At 37.6% G+C, this 15000-nt stretch overlaps 1 protein-coding gene across 4 annotated transcripts in view; it reads right to left on the reverse strand.

Annotated features, from left to right (window-relative positions):
- The window catches only part of LOC135203138 (uncharacterized), a 185407-nt gene that overhangs the window by 85196 nt on the left and 85211 nt on the right, over positions 1-15000 (reverse strand). For all 4 annotated transcript variants that reach the window (XM_064232804.1, XM_064232805.1, XM_064232802.1 and 1 more), the window contains exons 2-3: positions 3222-4882; positions 2471-2553 (exon numbers count right to left, since the gene is read on the reverse strand). In XM_064232804.1, the coding sequence (XP_064088874.1) occupies positions 2471-2553; positions 3222-4576 (1438 nt within the window). In that variant the 5' untranslated portion in view covers positions 4577-4882. The remainder of the gene's footprint in view (positions 1-2470; positions 2554-3221; positions 4883-15000) is intronic.

Below are 15000 nucleotides of genomic sequence, written 5' to 3' on the forward strand. Positions count from 1 at the left end.
TTCACCCTTCTGTTGTGACAGGACATATTACGATAATGTGTTTTTTCAGTTTGATTATTAATTTGCTCAATCGTGCTTCTGAGATCATCGTCTGAATTGTGCTTCAAAATTGACTCGTGTATTTCGGATGAGACGAAATGATCTTAATCACCACACTCAAACATTAACCAGAGAATCACCAGGACAGCCACTGGAAAAATTAGCGGAGAGATGGCTCCCAAAGTAACATTATTGCACAAACCAAAATGAAAAAAATAGATTGAATTTTGGGGTTGAATTTGATTTGTCAGCATCTGGCAAGGATGCACATGGTTTTCAAATCAGCCAATTGGCAATACCAGCTTGGAAGTCTGTTGTCTGTTCTCTGTCACACGAGGAATGTTTTCTTTAGGTGGAACTTTTTTTCGAAGTTTTCTTTTACCAAATATACTTTATGACTACGGAGCCTTCGGTCTCCTGCCTGAGTTTTTACAATAACATTAATATATATACGTTATGCGTATTCATTTGGTACTGTAATCCTTCTGGATATAATTACTTATTGCTTGTAATTAATTTACAGTTTTGCTCTTACTGTTTCAATTTTCTGCCACGATGCATTCATTTTAAGGAAACTTTTTTTTCGTGAAAATGGTTTTATGCTTGTTTCTTATGATCATTTGCCTCTTTTGAATACGATAATATCAGTAGGAAAACCATTGTAATTATTATTGAGTATTTTTTATGGTAATCGATATATAGAGCGTGCTGTTTCACATTAGAAATGGACATCCAGGTTGTATGTCTCTTTAGCTGATTTTTTATTATTATTATTATTATTATTATTATTATTATTTTTATTATTATTATTATTATTATTATTATTATTATTATTATGAAACTTCATCATATTGATGTTTATTGATTTATTCAAAAGTAGTAAGTATCCAGATTTTGCATTTTGTACCTTTGAAATGTCATGATGTCGTTATCTCCAACATTTCACTTATTTCAGAACTTAGAAACGTCGGTTGATCCCAATCTGAATTCTGGTTTCTTTTAGTTTTCTGTAAAAGAAAACTATTGAGATGGATTTTTGTCTGTCCGTCCGTCCCCAGACCTTAAAAAATGCTGAGGATAGAGGGCTGCAAATTGATATGTTGATCATCCATCCACCAATCATCACACATACCAGATTACAGTCCTCAAGACTCATCAGTTTTTGTTTTAGTTAAGGTTAATATTAGCCATGATCGTGACTGAGAGTTTTATAGAGCTTTATATGCTGTACAGAGAGTTTGGCACCGCTATAGATGCCAACAACACAGGCCACCACTGAGTCGTGGCTGAAAGTTTACTGGGCCGTGGCTGAGAGTTCCACACAGGTTTACACGCTGTACAGAAACCTCTATTTCGCCGAAGAGTCTTCTATGCATTTTTTACTTTTTTTTTTTCAGTTTTATCTTTGATGCTGAGTGGTCGTGGAAATAAAATCACAGGATTTCGAATGGTTCAGTTTTGCTCTTTTCCTCATCGTCATCTCCTACAACTGGTCCTTATACACTTCCTTGGCTATACTTAGATCCGCTAAGCCCCCCTCCCCCCCCCCCCCCACCCCCCACCCCCCCCCCCCCCCCCCCTTTCCCCTTCTTGCTCAACCACCACCCCAACCAAAGGCGCTAAACCAATGGCTTCTTTAGAGCAAATAGAAACAGTTACCAAAATAAAATCGTGAAAATGAGAGATGTTAAGTGAAGCAACAAATAGAGTCTATAATTGTAGTCCAGGAATTTTTTTTTGAAGACATTTATTATTAGTTTGTTTTATGAATAATAAAACTTAAATTAAATAAATCGAGCCAGCCCCCACCCCCAACCTACCCCAGAACAACTTTTAACTTTATTTTACATAAGATGTTGACATGATTACAAGTTACATATGGCATGTGTCGAAGAAGTTTTTACAAGCATTGCACTTCCATGGCTTTGTATGTGCTCGATACTCAATTTATAAAATAGATCATTCTAATGGTTAATTAGTTTTGTTTACCCATGTAACTTGTGATTTGTAAAGAAAATCAACGTAAGCCACAATTTACAAAGAAAACGTAAGTTTACATGGGGGACCTAAGCATAACTACCCAGGCGTATTCTAGATTCGTCCTATGCATTTAATTGATGAGACATTACTGTACATATTTAGGAAGATATAGAACATGGCAAATTATCAAGACCAAGTTATTAATTTTTCCCTAACAAAAATGCAGCAGCCAATAGGGCATGCTCCTGAAAACGAATAAGAATGATCAAAACTTTTGGAAAAATTTATGAAAAATGGCCTATGTGGTTATCGTATTAGTCACACAAAGAATAATGCAGACGAGAGAGAGAGAGAGAGAGAGAGAGAGAGAGAGAGAGAGAGAGAGAGAGAGTTCCTTTTTGATATCCATGTTTTTTTATGTCCATTAATGTGTCTGAGATGTAGTACTTACCAGGCAAAGGGTCAGCCAGGTAAATCGCGGGACTGTATTGGCGGCTGAGTTTTCTGTGCTCCTGGGCCTCTGCTCGACCGGGCCTGTAAATTAAAGAAATAAAATAAAAATTAATGATGTGCCTGCATTCTTACGCTCATTTAAGAGAGAGAGAGAGAGAGAGAGAAGAGAGAGAGAGAGAGAGAGAAACATATATATGGTAACAAAATAAAATATCTATCACTACAAAAAAGTCGATACCGGCAATATGTCAAAAATACTTGGGCTGTTTTCTCGAAATAGTGCGAAATGGACGTTTAACGAAATAGAAGGTTATTACCAAAATAAAAAGGAAAATAATTAAGCACAAGAAACTACATCTTTACTCTCATTATGAATGCAGTTTGAAATTTATGATTTTAACAAAATAATTGATTATTGATTATTTTAACAGTAATAAAAGTAAAATTTTAACTGTCATGACCAATTTTACATACTTACCATGTTTAGGGAAAAACCAAAATGAGTCAAGTTAATATGACTCAGAACTTAATCTATACGTGTACCACCTTATTCATAATAACATCCTTGGTGGTTTGCCTAATATATTAAGTGTCTAGCAAGCCCTCCCCCGCCTCTCTGCAGGTGAAGAATACGAGGTGAACGTCATTGCTTACCTTATACTTTCGTGTTATTGTAGTACTGAATGTCTAGACAGCTAAGTCAAGGTATTTCAAGTCAAAACAGTACTTGACAGAGACAGCTAACTTACCCTTCCTCGAAGGATTTCCTCATCTCCTCGAGTAACTCCTCCTCGAGCCTTTCCTTCTCGAGGTCAGACTCGTTTTCCTCTATGATGACGTCATCGTCAAATTCGTCAATATCGAGACTGACGAAACCGTCGTCCACGAACGACTCGTCGAAAGATTCCTCGACGATCATTTCGTCGTCGTCGTATTCAACCTCCTCGTCGTCATCGTCTTCGAGGTATATCTCACTGTCCTCGTCGATGTCAATGTCCTCTTCCCCCGTGGCACCCTCGTACGCGGAAGGGCTGTAGAGGGGGTCCTGTTCGTCGGAGGAACTGGTCTCTGCCCCCTCACTGTCTCCACCTTTGAGCAACCAGTCTGCGTAAGCGAGGAACTCTTTCTTGTCGACTTCGCTCTCACTGTTGCTGTTTTCCTTCTCACTCTCTTTGACCAGCTGATGACCCGACTCCTTCACCAACAGGATCCACTGTTGGTCGGTCTCCGGCTCTCCCTCGGAGGTGTCTAGGGAAGCTTCGCTTTTTATTATCTTCGGAGGCTTGCAGCCACTCGAAGGGGACACGGCTTCCGCATAACGTAGTCTGACAGACTTGATGCTGCAACGACTGTCGGTGTCACTGTCGGTTGTGCTTCTCTCGGAGCTACTTCTGTCCGAGCCACTTATTTCATTCACCTGAACAATCGGCACTTTAGGAACGGTGATTGTCTCGATGTTTTCTTTAGTTGGCTCTGCAGTCCCACTTTCTGTGGATTCTACTGCAGACTGGTGTTCTGTCGTTTGTACGTTTTCTGTTGTGCTCTCGTTTTCGTTTGAGTTTACGTTTTCTGTGACACCGTCTTCCACAACGGTTTCGTTTTCAGCGGTGGGACTATCCAGTTCATCTCCGCTCTCCACATCCTCGGTGGCGTAAACGTTTTCTTCCAGTATCTCAATGGAGCTGGAAGTCTTGGCGTCTCGGTAGGCGCCGTTTTCTTTATCCTCGGAATCCTTCTGGTCATCTGAATGAATGAACGTCATTTTGCTGCTCGTTTGGGCTCCGTCGCCTGGAGGCTCGGTATTTTGCTCGGTGGAGTTGTCGCCAGTATTGTCGCCCTGCTGGCTGTCGTTGCCGTCGTCTTCGTCGTCGTTGTCGTCGTCGGCGAACGAGAGCTGGAAATTCTGCGAGAGATGTTCACTGGTGCTCACATCTTCCTCCTTGGCGGAGACGTCTTCGCCGTTGTCCTCAGTGTCGCCCAGATGCGCGTGGTCGTCCAAGACCTCGCCACTCTCCACGGATTCGAACGACGACTGGATGGCGCATTCGAAGCGACGCCTCAGATTCACCGCCGCCTGGACGATCCTGAGGAGCGTGCAAGCCATTCTGGAGAACCGGGATCGTAAAACAAGAGAATCCAAACAAAAGACGACGCTGGTAAGACCGATTCCACCTGGCAATGCATTGGTAACCGCTTGCTCAAGACTGCCGTCTCAGGAGAGAAAGAAAGAAAAGGAGAGGAGGTGCCTTCGGACGAGCGATCGGGATTCATCTCTGGCGCCTTCGGATTTGTCTTGCATTGTTTTCATCTGACGGTCGGGAGGCAGGCGTTCGATAATGTCGGCTCTTTTTTCGTATTCAGTCACTCATCTTCGTTTTCACTTATTTACAGTTAATGTTAGTTTCTAATCCTGTAATAAACTTTTCATTCTAGACTTTGCGTAACTATTATTTGGCACTATGGTACACGTTCAAAATATTCATAATTATTATTCTATCACAGATGGTAATTTCTTACAAATATTGTTAAAGGTTGTTTTACGAGTCCGCTTATGTTTATTATATATATATATATATATATATATATATATATATGTATATATATATATTATATATACATACTATATATATATATGTATAGTATATATATGTATATTATACATACTACTATAATATATATATATATATATATATATATATATATGTATGTAATGTATATGTAATATATATATCGTATATAATATATATAATTTATATGTATATTTTATATAGTGTACATAGTTAAATGTATAATTATTCGTAATTTCCGCGGGTGTTCTTATACAACAAAGATAACATTTATTTATTATCAACTATAATGTTATTAATATGAATGAAAGGTGGTATTCTTCGTGAAGTATCAATATCATATTTAATGTTTTTGGTCTTACGGATTATTATTAATATAATATAATATTAGAGAGAGAGTTTGAGAATATATGTATTTGAGTACATCTTGCTATATTAAAAACGGATATATGCACACACAAAAAAAGTATACGGGCGTAAGAATGTCTATGTACAAGCATTCATATATCTAATGATGACAGTTTATATGAATAGATAATAATTTATGTATTAATATAGCTTTATGTATATATTATATATATTGTGTGTGTGTGTGCGTAGCGCGCGCGTGTTTGTGTGTTAGTATGCATGTTTATACTTGCATACAATTACTGTGCATTCTGTTTTGCATACCGCCCAGTGTAAAGCCATTTTCATTTGAATCCGTTTTCGTTGTTGAAGAGGGCAAACTTAAAGAAAAAAAAAAGAGCTGAAGAGGAGACGAAGGACCATGATAAGCCAGAAGCTGCCGAAATATGGATCTCTCTCTAACTTTTTTGGGGGGAGTGGGGTATTGGGTGAGGAGGGGAAGGAGGAAACACGTACGTCACTGCTTGCATCCGTATGCGAAATGGGAGAGAAGGTAGGGGGTTGAGGTGAGGAGGAGGAGGAGGTGTCGGGTAAGGCAGTGGCGTAGTGCAGGGGAATGACTGGGTCCTCCTCCTTTTCTCAGTGTGGCGAGGTGTAAGGGGGAGTAGTGACTGCCCGGGACCTCCTCTACCTTTCCTCCTCCCCCGCCCTTCTTTCCTCAGTGAGTCGGGTGAGGGCGCGGGGGGAGGGGAAGGTTGGAGGGGTGGGTGTTTTGGTGGGATAAGAGTCAGCAGTGTTGCATGACGGCGGGGGTTTTTGTTTTAAAGTTAAACTGGCTCCTCGATGTTTCGGTACTGGACAGGCATCTTTAAAAACAGGCGGCAGTATTGATCTGATTTGCTTTTGTATACACGCTCGGTAGGGACAACAGCCATACACGACTCCCCTTTTTTAATTATTATTATTGTTATATTATTTCGATTATTTTTTTATGTAATCATATTTTTCTAGATGTCGAGACCTGCGGAATGGGCATCCTACAATGCCCATCTTGAATCTTCACACGTCTTATTATTATTATTATTATTATTATTATTATTATTATTATGATTATTATTATTATTATTATTATTATTATTATATCTTTTTTTCTGTACGTCGAGACATGTGGGCCTGACCGATTAAAGGCCAGGAGAAGTGAGTGGGACTGATAATTAATATCTTACCTCCACAGGGAGGACGGTTATAAAGACTTGAAGGAACACGGAAACACGAAGAGAATTCCAAAGCATGGTATCAGAGAACAAAAAAGATTTTGATATATTTTCATAGTTGGTGTTCCATCTAGTGTGTCCAGAGACGATACCATGCTAAATCTTTTGAATGTTTTTTTCTTTCTTTTGCGGTTTATGTAGTCAGTTGGAAAGTCAGCCAGTCTTCACTCCCATGCCATATAACCTGTCTATTTCAAGGGGTGGGTATTTTATTTGTACAGGGTTTTTTTCTCGCTCAGGCTTGCTCTTCTTGGTCTGCCAAAATTAAGAATTATGGAAAAATTCCCTTTACCTCATAAACCCTTATACTTTTAAAGTGGTCGCTTGGACTGCACTGAAGCTGCATATCAAAATCGGTAAATTTGTCTTATCAAGTTTTACGTCATCCAACTAAGTCTTTCACGGAATCTCACGCTTCCCGAATCTTTATGAGAGAGAGAGAGAGGAGAGAGAGAGAGAGAGAGAGAGAGAGAGAGAGAGAGAGAGAGAATGTTACTGGGGTCTGACGTCATCACTGACGCAAAATATATAAAAAGTTCATCATGAAAAATCCACCAGTGATTTTATTTATAGTTCGCTGATTGATGGATTTGGTAAAAAGATTCAAGTGCTAGAAAAAAAGGATTCAAACTTTTTAGGGATTGGATGTTTGTTGTTATTTTTGTTTGGGTTTGCACGAAGCGCTCTGAGCTTTTAAAAGATAAGCGAAGTACCAAGAAATAAATTCGGTTTTAAACATCCTGAAACTGCTGGCCTTACTGAAAAAAAAAAAAAAAAATAATGATTCCCAGGACACGGAAGAAATTATATACGTTCGAATTAAAAAATGGAGCTAATACTGCTCGGTTCGGTAATTGGCTTTCTCTCCTTCTGCCAAGATTTGGAACTCACTACCTGCTTTTGATTTCCACAATTCTTATAACTTGATCTTTTTTTCCAAGATCAATTCCAGTATCTTCTTTTGATTCTGTTTAACTATCTTTAGGCCTAGGCTGAATAAGATATTGGTTTGCCATTCCCATCGGTTGCCCTATCTAAAATTAAACTGTTACCTAGCCTAACTTTGATCTGAGACGTATGTGGATGATCACAAAGAAAACCAGAGCGGCTGGCGACCGCAAATCCCCGCCAAGGTTTGCTAATCTATACCTCTTGGTGCCTTTTCTTTCCCGGCATCAGATCATTTTCTTCCAGTCATAGGACCAATCAGTGGTAAGATTTTGTTGGCGAAAATCCGCCCAAAACATTTTTCCTTAATCCTGCTAACAGACAGGCAAAGAAGCTGACTAAGAAACGGACAAAACAAAGAAAAAACAAGCAAACAGAACTTGAAATCATAATCAACTTAGCGGAAGTAATAAGTTGAAACTCAAGGAAGATATTACGTAACAATTCAACTCGCAAACAGCTGACTTGACTAACTGATAGCAATGATACCAAAGACAATTATATCCTTTAAAAGGGTATTTTTCTTAACCAGTCATTGTTCTTTGTCTATGTTATGAACCTTCGCCGGGACATGAGTCCGTTTGGAAATCGTCTGATGATTCCGGATTCCTGAAAAGGATTTGAAGAATCGTTTGCATGCAATGTTCCCTTATCCTTAGTTTCATTGTGTATGAATTCCTGGGATCATTAAATGATCTCTCCTTTCAGAATGGTTCCTGTAATTACTCTTCGACGGGGAGGTGTGATGTTTCAGGAAGCGATCGTTTTTTTTTTTTTTCCAAAGGGAATGCCTATTATACTCCCTGTTCTGTTCTGGAAGAATATTATTCTTGGAAATTGTTACTTGATTCAGGTAGGTATTCCTGTGTTAATAGTTTCCGGTTTCTTCTCGTTAAATCGCATCCATCTTTCGGTAAAACATAAGCTTCAATCGGAGTCAGGCCTCCAAACCGTATCTCATCCCCTTTCATTTTCACCTCTCCGTGTTTTGCAGACTAAACTAATAATTGGACTTGTCCCAATGTTTACACAAAATTTAGGTGAAGTGAAATACAAAATTTAGGTGAAGTGAAAATATAACCCTGTTATGCCATTTCATATTTCTCCATCCAGGAGAGTTTAGAAAAATAAAACTCATTCATAGTATTGTCCGGGAAAGTAAGAAGAGTAAACTCATTAATACCACACTAACATATTTTAAAGGTTGTTTAATCGCTCCTGGACAGTGGACGCCTGATTTCGTAACAACGAAGAGACTAAAGATAAAATTTTTCCGTAACCTCTAACATTTGCTTTCAAGCGATCACGTGATGTCGCCGTGACGTCATTGGCTGCCCACACATGCCTCGGATGCTATTCTCTTTCTTTATTTCGTGCGCGTCCCAGTAATTGTGTTAGGGATTGGGGAGCCGCTGGGGGAGTGGGGAGTTGGAGGGGGAGGAGTTGGTGGAGACCGAAGTTTAAGGGGGGATGGAAGGCCCCACAGGGAGTTCCTCTAACGATTCATTATCATCCGGATTGATCTTTTGTTTCCTCTTTCGTCGAAAATCACCAATTTTTTCCCTCCCTTTACCTGATTAGACTTATTTTTTTTCTCTGTCGGTCGTTTCAAGACATTTTTTTTTGTGCGTGGGCCAAAATCAGCGAGATTTATATTTAGAGATTTTTCTCAGGTTCGTTTAAGACAATATTTTTATTTGCGGTATTTTTTTTTTTTTTTTTTTTTTTTTTTTTTTTTTGCCAAATCACCATGAATTATATATTCAATTTTATATTAAGTCCACTGTTAAGTCCACTTTATTAATTTTTATTATTATTATTATTATTATTATTATTATTATTATTATTTTATTATTATTATTATTATTAAGAAATTCAAAGTCTTGTGAAAACAAATTGTGGATTTTTAACAAATTTATTATTTTAATTATATATTATTATTATGATGATGATGATGGATGATGAATGATGATGAGATGATGATGATGATGATGATGATGATGACCAATTTGTCAGGAAGATTCATATTAAAGTATTTTAATGGGAGGGGGAGGGGGGGAAATACGGATTATCTCAGCACCCCCGTCCTCACGTTTGTTTGCTGTGACCTAGTTTTGTCAAGGTCACGTGTCATGTAACGGCCAAAACTTTAGCCCCTCTTCCTAGATCTCAGAAACTAGTATGTAATTAAAGGTCACTGATTCTTTAGAGCCTTTCATCAGGATATATGATAATTATTTTCCGAAAGTGAAACAACTGTTCGACGAGGAAATTTTAGCTTTTGTAGGTGCATGTATTTCACCACTCCACTTTGCTAAAACACCTAGCGTGTTACCTTTCCCTAATCCTATCATTCTTATTGCCATTTACATTACACATTATCATCATAACAGACAGAATAGTTGTTCAACTTATGGTTTTTAAAACTTTTTTGATCATTCATATGGTGCAGTGAGTGATTGCATTCAGTTGACATTTTGTTTTGTAACGTCGGTTTCCATTGGTGGATTTGTTTTTGCTATACGCATTTCATCTCTCTTCCATGAAACTTTTACTTGCTATTTACGTTCTACCAAAATTCTATCCTCAATTTATTTATTTATTTATTTAATTATTTTTTATTTTATTTATTTATTTATTTATTGCTCTACCCTCACACCAAGCTCCATATGGGTTTGTGTCTATTACGTTGTGTCTAAGAGTTATGTGTTATGTTGTGCTTATTCTCTTTTCTCACCATAATCGATGTAAAGCCCATATTGTACAATTTCATTTCACTATCACAACAATTCCACTCGCTCTTTTTTCCCACCTACACTATATTGAGCTTTTCCTTCGGCCCCTTGTCTCTTTTTTTTTTTTTTTCCTCCTAATATCATCGATCTACTTTTTCGCTTTTGCCTTCCTTCAGACCTTCCCTTATCAGGGATAAGTTTTGTAGATAAGACACAAATGAGGCTCAAGGGTTAACGAAGCAGAGCTTCTGTGAGTAGTCTGGTCACGTGGAGAGAATGAAGGGTAAGAAAGTTATATGATATTGGTGTATATTTCGGATGTCTAGGGAGGATGGAGGAGAAGGGGCGATGGAAAAAGTTCTGGCTAGATGATCTATAAAAGCTGCTGCGAAGGGAAATGCCTTAATTCTTAAGAAGAGAGAGAGAGAGAGAGAGAGAGAGAGAGAGAGAGATTTAGGTGATTGGTGCACTTTTAGGGGGTGATGGGGGGCGTTCGATGAGATGCTGATAAGCCTTTAGTGCAGGTGTTTGAAACCTTTTTTTGTTTTATTCTTTCGCCTAAGTTATTCATTGTTGGTGCATCAATTAAAAGATGAAAGGAAATTATTTTTTTTTATTCTAATAAACTACTCCCTTTAAGGAAAAATAAAGCTTGTTTACAGGATATCTGCCAAAAGTTTTAAATGAGGTTATCGCAAGCATTGACCCCCGAAGGAAGTTTAAGAAGAAGAAGAAGAAGAAGAAGAAGAAGAAGAAGAAGAAGAAGTCCCCTAATTTCCTTTACCATTTATCTAAACTATCACATCTCCCTTTATATACTCAATTTCATTTTTATTTTCTATCCCGCAGAGTCATTTCATTGCGTAACGAAGCTCATTTAACTAATGAATTCCATTAAAGCATAGTTTCCCGAAGTCCGGGAACGGCTTCCCACCCCAAACCAAAAAAAAAAAAAAAAAAAAAAAAAAAAAAAGGAAAAAGGGAAAGTGAAAAAATGAAGTTGGGAAGGAAAATGTTTTTTTCATTAACGGCCTTAATTTCCATGACGTCAGAGCGGGGGCGTTCATCGAAAACAATTTTCAAGATGAAAGTGCTAATGAGACCTGGAAAATTCGGGAGACAAAAATTAGCAAATTAGACAGAGGGATGGCCCAACTGTTCATTTTTTACTTTTTTTTTTTAAATATCTTTTCTCTTTAATTTTTCTTTTTAATGTAATAACATTATAGCAGCTACCTTTACCCAATTCTTCAAAAGTTGAATTGACCAGAAAAATTGTGTGTTGGTAATTGATTAATGTATTAATGGTTTTCTGACTGTAGAATTGTTGACTGAAATATGAGAGAGAGAGAGAGAGAGAGAGAGAGAGAGAGAGAGAGAGAGAGAGAGAGAGAGAGAGAGTGCTACAAGTCGTTTCTATGAGAGGTTCAACCCATTTACTCATTTCCAATATCCAGATAGATTCGCTGTCTGGAAAATTAGCTCTGGTAAATAGAAATGAAATGGAGTTTTCGTTAAAGATTTTCTTATAAATATTAAATGTTCAGGTTTCTGGATGGGTGTTATAGAACCATCTGCAGGGGAAAATAATCCTTTTAGTCTGAAATGGCTCCAATCAGTTTGGGTGGAGTGGAATAAATCCAGTTTCCCGGCGAAGTGATCAGTATCATTGGTATCATTGGAAAAGCCAGGTTGCTTTAGAAGAATAGAGCCAGTCTTCCCGTTGATTAGAAATGGAGACATCGGTTGAGAATTGGAATCAAGAGATAGAAAGACAGAATATAGAATTCAGTGGATAGGAAAAGCGTTGGGCGGCCCACTTGGCATTTGGCGATTACTCAAGGGCTTGTGTTTCTTGACCTTAAAAAAGAATTATTGTTGTCACTAGCAGAATATCTTATGGTAAGGAAACTCAAAATGACCCGTAATTTGATAAAATAGCCGTAAACGAGCTGAGGAAAGGAAAGAAAGAGAGAAGAAGTAAACAAAAGAAAATGCCTATTGACGAAAACAAAAGAGATCTAAAGAACGTGACGGACGGGCTAGATGGTCAAAGTCCTTTGAAGAAACGAGGTCCTTTGGCCTGGATGAAATACTGTGCGCCCAGGAAAGTTGGGGAAAGGCTTGGGGACTGGTGGGATTATTTTCCTCCCCGGGAGGGGAGAGGGAAAGGGATGGATCTGGGCATGAGAGTTGGGGTTTTGGGGGGAGGGGGGGGGGGAGTGTGAGGAGACGGCCTTTACGGCATACTTAAGGTTGCCATAAGACGTTCTCCCTTCGTCTTATATTGGATCTGGGAGGATCATCGTCGAGTTCTTCTTCGGTGCTTAACCCTAAAATGGCTTTGACTCTCTCTCTCTCTCTCTCTCTCTCTCTCTCTCTCTCTCTCTCTCTCTCTCTCTCTCTCTGTATATATCAGGTATTAGGGTACGTTCACTCAGATAAGAAACCTAGAGATGTACATACACACACATATCGGAAGTGTTACGCCGTAAATGTATGGCCCCCCTCAATGTCTAATTCACTTTACGCCCGGAATACATTATTCCCAAAAGTAATTGTAACTGGTAAGTGCTTCTTCTGGGACAGAATGCCTCTTGGTAGTAGAATGGATGAGTCGACTGTCTGTTTCTGTATTGAACCAAACGTCATATTTTCGATTCGTTGACGGGGCATATATGTACTTTTGAGTTATAGTTGCCATATATATATATATATATATATATATATATATATATATATATATATATATATATATATATACACATACATACATACATACTACATACATATATATATATATATATATATATATATACATACACATATCATACATACATACATATAGATATATATATATATATATATATACTATATATATATATATATACATACATACATACATACATACATACATATATATATAGATATATATATATATATATATATATATATATATTATAATATATATATATATATCTCACAAGAGGAAAGTGATAAATCCTCTCCTGTAAGAAGCAAGGTTAAATGCATCATGGAAAACTGAAACAGGGTCAACTCCTACTGCTGGACGCTATTGGGGAAGACCCAATCTCTGAACTGATCGATCAGTACTGGGGTAGCTTTTCCTAGTTTAGCCTGATTAAATAAAGATCAGCGATTCTTGGGCCGCAAGATTCTATGACTGTTTCTTCATAAATTCATTGGGTTGCCGGTCCCATCTGACTCTGCACGAAAAACCAGAAACGGAAAGGCAGAAATGTGTAGAGAAAAGGTGAAAACAACCTTGACTGACCCATCTCGCACTTCGAAAACTTCGCAAGTGCTACGGTAGTTAAATTGGGAGGGCGAGACCCGCAGACTTTTTCACGAACGATCCGGCCAGCCATGTCCTTTTCATTTTCAGTTAGTATACTCGATTCCTGATGCATTTGCAAAGCTCATAATTCTCCTTTTCTTTGCCGTTTGAGATAATTCCTGCTACAACTTTGTAGTATTCCGATTTCGTACGAACTGCCCAAGTTTTGTACAGAAGTGGATGTATAAGCTTATTGAAATTATTCAATGCGATAGAAAATAAAGTAGGGTTCTTTAGTAATTTAGGAAGACATTGAAAAATCGAAGTATTCCCATTGAAATAACTTTGGTCATTCAACTGAGATGATAAAGCAAAATAATCAGATATCCGGGTAGAGTAAATTGAGCTTTTATTGAGGAAATATAGAAAATATTTAATATTGTTATACGAGTTTATAGTTTTTTTACAAGCGAGCTGGTACATTTTATTTGAACAGATAAAAAAAGGAAACAATAGCATTACACGGTAGAGGCCATTATAAAACAAACTCAGCCATGATATAATCAATAAGCAGCTTAGGATTATGTGAACAAAGCCTTATTTATTTAACTATTTATTTATCTTTTGCTCTGCATTGATTACGTACCATCATCTGCCTTTGAAGAAAGAGTCAGATGTTTAATCAACGCGCAGGTCTCATTGTCATTGGTTTTCAATATCTGACTTTCTTATCCAGTTATTTAGGATATTTGTATCAACAAGATTATAAGAAGTCATTTGTGTGGATGATCGTTGATAAAAACGGCCACCCTTTTGTTTCGTTAAAGAACTAACCATCGCCATTGTAAATGGTTAATGAACGAAGCCATCACTTTCCGTTTCAAATGGCTAAGAGACGAGGCTGTGACCTTTTTCCGTGATTGATGAACGAAGCCATCGTCCCTCCAAGTAATAAATGATGGACAAAGTCATTGATGTTGAAATGTCATCTTTTCACAATAATGACAAACGCAACCATTATATTGTTGTAGCCGTCGAAACTTAGTAAGTGATAAAAGAGGTTTATTTTTCAAATAACTAATGAATGAAACTATCGCCTTTTCGAAGGAATCATGAACGAAGCCATCTCCCCTTAAGATGGATGAAGAACGAACATCGCCTCGCCTCACTGTAATATATATATATATATATATATATATATATATATATATATATATCTATATATACACACACATATATATATGTATATATGTATCATAATATATATGTTATATATATGTACATATATATGTGTGTGTGTGTGTGTGTGTATGTATGTATATGTATGTACTATGTGTGTGTGCGTGTGTCAGTAAATG

Source organism: Macrobrachium nipponense, chromosome 33, assembly GCF_015104395.2.
Source record: "Macrobrachium nipponense isolate FS-2020 chromosome 33, ASM1510439v2, whole genome shotgun sequence".
In the NCBI taxonomy this organism is placed as follows: Eukaryota; Metazoa; Arthropoda; class Malacostraca; order Decapoda; family Palaemonidae; genus Macrobrachium; species Macrobrachium nipponense.